A 6,004-nucleotide genomic window follows, 5' to 3' on the forward strand; every position below is an offset into this window, starting at 1 on the left:
GCTTTCCCCTTTCCCTTCCTGCTGCTGTGGGTTCAGTACCCACCTCCAGCCACCCTTTACCACAGTGCTGGTAATTACAGGACAGAGGTATCAGATCCAGCCTGTTTGCCTGACTGAAAAAACAAATGTTTCCTGGTGATGCTCTGTGCAAATTACAAGGGGAAGAGGAGAAATGCCATGACAGGGAGAAGCAGGATGGATGCCCAGGGCAGTATTTTCCTGCTTTCTGGATATAGTGAGAGGATTTTTTGAAGCACCTGTTTAGCTTATAGAATTGTCAGTTAAATGAGGCATAGGGAGTCTGTCAGCAAGTAAGTAAATAAAGGTCTTCCCTGTAGATTTTTCACTTCCTTTTCACTAAACTGAGTATGCAGTAGTGAATATTTGCAGGATTGCTTCCTGTGGTATCTTCTGTCCTCACCTTTCATCATCAGAAAGTGAGCTGTCTCCCCTCCCCCTTGCCCTCTCTTCTCTCTGTGTTTCTCCTCTGTTTCCTTTCTTTTCCATCTCTCCCTGCTGGAGCAGCTGATTTGTTCTTCTTGTAGAAATCTCATCAGCTACAAAACTATGAGACTATTTGTAAGCTCACAGTAGCTACCTTGCATCTCTGCATAAAACTAACCAGACCATTGTAAATGGTATTTTCCCATTTGCCAGAGAACATTTTGTACTTGCAGGGCTGAGGAAGTGTCAGCTGCTTTTTAGCCTTGCTATACACAAGACCCCATACTCATTTTACCTTCTAGAGACAAATATTTTATGCATAACTTAGTTGTCTTAGTACAAATAGGGATCAAATATCTAGGCAGCAGCAGCATAACAGAGCCTTATATTCTTCCATGAATTTAGTTAGATGTACTCTACTACAAATCCTTCTTTTGTTTGCACATGTAGCATTTTAAAATATTGTGTATATTTCTCTTAAAGTGCACTGAAGATTAGCCAGCTATTTAATGTTTAAAATGCCTAAAAAGAGTTGGACTATCCTCACTTATAAAGATAAGAATTCTCTTGGTTAATTACAATTTAGGATTGTTCTCTTCACTTTTTTTCCTCTCTTTCAGAGGGTGAAAGACTTGATGCTAAAATGAAGAGACTGGAATCAAAATATGCTTCACTACATTTGGTTCCTCTCATTGAAAGACTTGGCACACCCCAGGTAATCTCTCTGATATGTGTCAGAGGCAATTCAAGAAATTTCTGAGCATCAGAAAGCCTGTCCTGATAGCTCTGTCAGAACTTCAACCTGCTCATCCAGCTTGTTCACACAAATGATTTTTATTTAGTTTCATGAATTTGGTAAAGCTGTTAAAGCTTAGAAGTTTAAAACATTTGACTGGGGCAGAAGTGACACATTTGGGGGAAAATGGTAACTGTTATGTATGTTTGCCATGGAATGTCCTCCCAGTGTAAGGTCCAGCCTGAGTGCTCCTCCTGCAAATTCCACCAAAGGCAATCACTTTTCTTATGCACTTGTGCATATATTTTTTAAAACATTTTGTCACTCATTCAGCCACTTAGAAACTCTTGGAAAATGAGCTGTCATTTGAATTGAGCTCTTCTGGAAAAAATGACCAAAGAGAACATTCTTGAACTGCCTTTGCAGCTTCAGCACTGTTCCCCTTTCTCCTGGTGTGAGGGTGCATTAATCCCCTGCTGACCTTAGCAGTTTACTAGTGGCTGAGATGTGAATAGTAGAAAGTAAGAGCTGAATGCCCTGAAGCAGAGTTCAGGGGTGGCTGCTTTTGTCACAGGTGCTGCAGTTCAGTGGGAGCTGCACTGGGAGAGGGCTGTGTGTGATGGCACAGGCTGGGACAAGCACAAGCAGCATTGCTTCCTATGGATTTTGTCTGAGCCTGTGGGTGCTCCTCTTTAGAGCTTCCTCATTTCTAACTGCAGCAGCTGAGGGAGGTGCAGGAGAGCACATGCAGGAGCTACAGCAGAGCACTGAACTCCTTGGATGTTACTTTCTGCCTCCATTTAGACAAAGAATTCTTTAAACTTCCCTGAGATAAATCCAGGATGAGCATTACTGTAGTTAGTGTTACTCAAAGGATTTTGCAATTTTCTCTGAATGTTTTTTCCACTGATCTGATCCCCAGGTTAGCAGTGTCTGACCTCACTTTATTTCTCCTAGAATAAACCATCCAAAACTGAAAAATGTATAGTACTTATTTTTTTAAATAAAATTCGGTGGTGAAGTGGCTTTTTGCAGGATTTGACGCTTGTTTCTCTCCACTTCAGCAAATTGCAATTGCAAGGGAAGGGGACTTGCTGACCAAAGAGCGCCTGTGCTGCGGCCTGTCCATGTTTGAGGTGATCCTGACGAGGATCCGCTCCTTCCTGGACGATCCCATCTGGCGCGGGCCCCTGCCCAGCAATGGGGTGATGCACGTGGATGAGTGTGTGGAGTTCCATCGCCTCTGGAGCGCCATGCAGTTCGTCTACTGCATCCCCGTGGGAACACACGAGTTCACTGTGGAGTACGTGCTGCCAGCTCCCCAGTGCCTGGGCAACAGAGCTGGGCTTGTCCTGTGCTGGCTGCGGGGCCACATTCGTGTGCCAGAGCTTGGTGCAGAACCAGGGAGAAGTGCTGCCATCACTGTCAGCCACCAACACAGATGCTATTGTATCTGCAGTGAAAATAACCCTTTATTTTAAGTGTTGCCAGTGTATAATGAATGATCCTGTGACAAACAGGACCTAGCACGTGTCTTTCAATAGGGGTCGTACCCCTATGGACACCCAGCTTAAATAAAATAGCACAGTATTTGTGCATCTAACTTTAACAAGCATTTCTCTCTGAAATAAGAGCAGGAATGGGCACTTGGAATTTAACATGGTTAACATGAGTTAACCAGGAACTGTTGTTTGTTCTTGGTTTTGTTGGTTTTTGAGAATATCCTTATTTTGAAAAATTGTTGAGCTGTAGTATGCTTTTTACTGAGCAATTAGAAAACAGCTTAGGACATTTGCTTCCTTTCATGCCTGCAGCCTAAAGGAGCAGAGTGGTGTTGAATTCCCGCTTTGTTTTCTTTGCAAGCATGGTTTCCACTGAAAATGAAATGTAATGCCACAGGAATATAATGGGGAGTAAATGTTTTTTGAGTAACTCTGTTATGTGAAATTAAATGAGGAGAAGAGTTCTGGTTTTTTCGTTAAGCATCTATTTGAGTTGCTTGTGATATCTCCAATGGTAGTCAATATATCAAAGCTTTTACTTTCTAGATGAATGTCTAATTTATTTTTTAGCATCATGGCTAATTACTGTGTGTTTGCTGTGACTGTGTTTTGAAGATGTAGCTGAAACCAGCTCTGTGGTGTGTTTCCTCTTGCAGGCAGTGCTTTGGGGATGGCTTGCACTGGGCTGGCTGTATGATCATCGTGCTGCTGGGACAGCAGCGGCGCTTTGATGTGTTGGATTTCTGCTACCACCTGCTGAAAGTCCAAAAGCACGATGGCAAAGATGAGGTTATCAAGAATGTGGTGAGTTGAGAACATCTGTATTTGCTGTAATAATAAAGACAACAACAACAACAACTCAGAGCTGTTTGTACTCAGATGCACTGTAGATGTGGCAATTCTTTTTTTAGAATGAATTGCTAAAAATGAGAGCACCAGGATTTTCAGAAACAAAAGATTAAAGCTCGAGTTGGAAGACCAGTCAAGCAGAATTGTGATGTCACAAATATATATTTTCTTAATGCCTTCCATTTTATGTATGTTCATTCCCAAAATGACAAGGCTGCTGTAAATTGAGCTTCTTTGTACCCAAAGCACCAAAAACCAAAATGCACCTTCACTGGCTTACCAGTGCAAGGGAAACATTTGTAATATTGCTGGGAGAAGTGAGGTAACAGCATTTTGCTTTCTGGCTAAGGTTTTTTATATCCAAAGCTAATTCCTGTGTCTGTTCTTTTGATGTTTGCAGCCTTTGAAGAAAATGGTTGAGAGAATTCGCAAGTTCCAGATTCTGAATGATGAAATAATTGCTATTTTGGACAAGTATTTGAAGTCTGGTGATGGAGAGAGCACACCCGTGGAACATGTGCGCTGCTTCCAGCCACCAATTCATCAGTCCCTTGCCAGCAACTAGATTCTCATCTAACAATACTTTTTGCACCTCTTTAGGCTAAAAGTGTGAGGAAAAAAAGCAAGAAACAAAACCCACACCAACAGTTTTAAAGAATACTCTCATCTGCATTTTTCAGTATGCCTGTGCCCTGGAGTGGCACACTGTTCTCTCCAGTCTCCAAGCACAGTAACTGTATACAATCCATACTTATTTTTCTAGACTAAAATTTTATACACTTTGATTAAAAACCTGTAAGATTTTTGAAATCTCTTTGCATTCCTGTCCCGAGGTGGCCATTTTAGACTGGACTGGTATAATTTTCCCCTGAAGCTATAGAAATAATGGCTGTGGAGGATAAAAAACGGTTCTGTAGAAAAAAATTTTTAGAAATCAATGCATAATTGTTTGTATTAGAGCCTTAATTGCTTAATTTGCCTTTATTAAAAAAAAAAAGAGAGAAAACAACAAAACAAAACAAACTGCTGGTGCTTTGTGAATAATTTTCTAGTCACTTGATTCTTTTTCCTCTTCGCAAAACTCTTCTCAGAGATTAGTAATTATGGAAATGAAAGCTATTTAAAGTGTTTATTTCAAAGTTATTTAACATAGAGATGACCAAGGATTCTGATCTTTTTAAAAGGTAGAAGTTTGATTGATTAGAATGGGGACTGTTTACTTTTTCCTAATGAGGGCTTCTAACACAGTTTATATTTTGGTTTGCAATACATACCTGTGTACTCAAACATGTTTACAAGTGATGAGGAATTATTGTTTATGAGGATCTTGACTACAGTGATCAGGTGTAATCTATCCCAGTACATAAACTCTAATGATGTTAATCATAATTTATTATGGAAAGTATTTGTCAAATTACACTTGCTGTATAATGCAAACACTGCATCAGTAAAATTGTAAAAGTTTGCAACTATAGAAGTTGAATTTTCAAGCAAACCATTCAGCCAAATGTAGTAATTCCTGCTTGCTTACTCCAGGATCCTGTCAGTTTGTCAGCTGGCTTTGGGATCAGCCCTAACCAAGATGTTAAGATGGCCAGAACAGATAATTGCATGTTTTATCCAGGATATGGATTTATGGAGGTGTTACTTGGTTAGTGTTTCTAACCTATAGTGTAAAGCCAAGAATGCATCTCTGAGAACCTGTTTTTCTTCCTTCCCTCTTAGTAATTCATGGTAATGTTACATCTTTTCTCCTGCTCAGCTCCTTCCAGGTGCTTCCCAGCAATGGAATTGACTCCAATAGTGGAGCATCTGACAGAAGAGGTACACAGGAAGTGAGAAATATGTAGGTATTGGAGTGGCAGAGAACTCAGATTTAAGGAAAGAAATTAACTGAAATTTCCTCAGCAAAACAGGATGGAGATTTTGCAGGCAATCATCAGCAATTTCCACAATCGCAAGTTTTCCTAGGATATCTGTGCTTGAGAGCTGCCATTGTGGAGTGGTGTCTGTCGTGGTCAGAGTGCACACGGGGCTGCCCGGTGCGTGGGTGGCACAAGTCAGAAGCTCTTGTGCTGTGTTACATCAGCTTGTTTTAGGATTTCATTTACTAGGTGTTTTAACAGATTATTTTCTTTAAGAAACAGGCTTTTAGTTCACAGAAGACTTTTGGTCAGCCAGATGCTTCCCTGTGCTTCCAGCTTCAGTTAAACAAATGAACAGCTTTCCTAATTTCCTGATGTGATCATTGGTTTAAGGAAGTCTCACACACCTGAGACTTTGCCTCAGCACTGGTGCAGAAATGGTTAGTCCAGGACATTAATAAAGCCTGATTTTTTTGTTTAAGAACTATTTAAAAATAGCTAATCATGATGTGAACAATTTCTAGCTCTTACCAATTAACTTGCAGCAGTAAGAGAACTGGTCTCTTAACATCTTAAAACTACTATTAAATACATACTTTATGATCACT

General features: G+C 40.4%; 1 protein-coding gene across 2 annotated transcripts in view; it reads left to right on the forward strand.

Moving 5' to 3' along the window:
* The window catches only part of CYFIP1 (cytoplasmic FMR1 interacting protein 1), a 72,417-nt gene extending 67,863 nt beyond the window's left edge, over positions 1-4,554 (forward strand). For both annotated transcript variants that reach the window (XM_079315219.1, XM_079315218.1), the window contains exons 28-31: positions 1,065-1,159; positions 2,245-2,483; positions 3,339-3,486; positions 3,932-4,554. In XM_079315219.1, the coding sequence (XP_079171345.1) occupies positions 1,065-1,159; positions 2,245-2,483; positions 3,339-3,486; positions 3,932-4,096 (647 nt within the window). In that variant the 3' untranslated portion in view covers positions 4,097-4,554. The remainder of the gene's footprint in view (positions 1-1,064; positions 1,160-2,244; positions 2,484-3,338; positions 3,487-3,931) is intronic.
* The last annotated feature ends 1,450 nt before the right edge of the window (positions 4,555-6,004 follow it).

The sequence above is a fragment of the Erithacus rubecula genome (genome assembly GCF_903797595.1).
Source record: "Erithacus rubecula genome assembly, chromosome: 1".
In the NCBI taxonomy this organism is placed as follows: Eukaryota; Metazoa; Chordata; class Aves; order Passeriformes; family Muscicapidae; genus Erithacus; species Erithacus rubecula.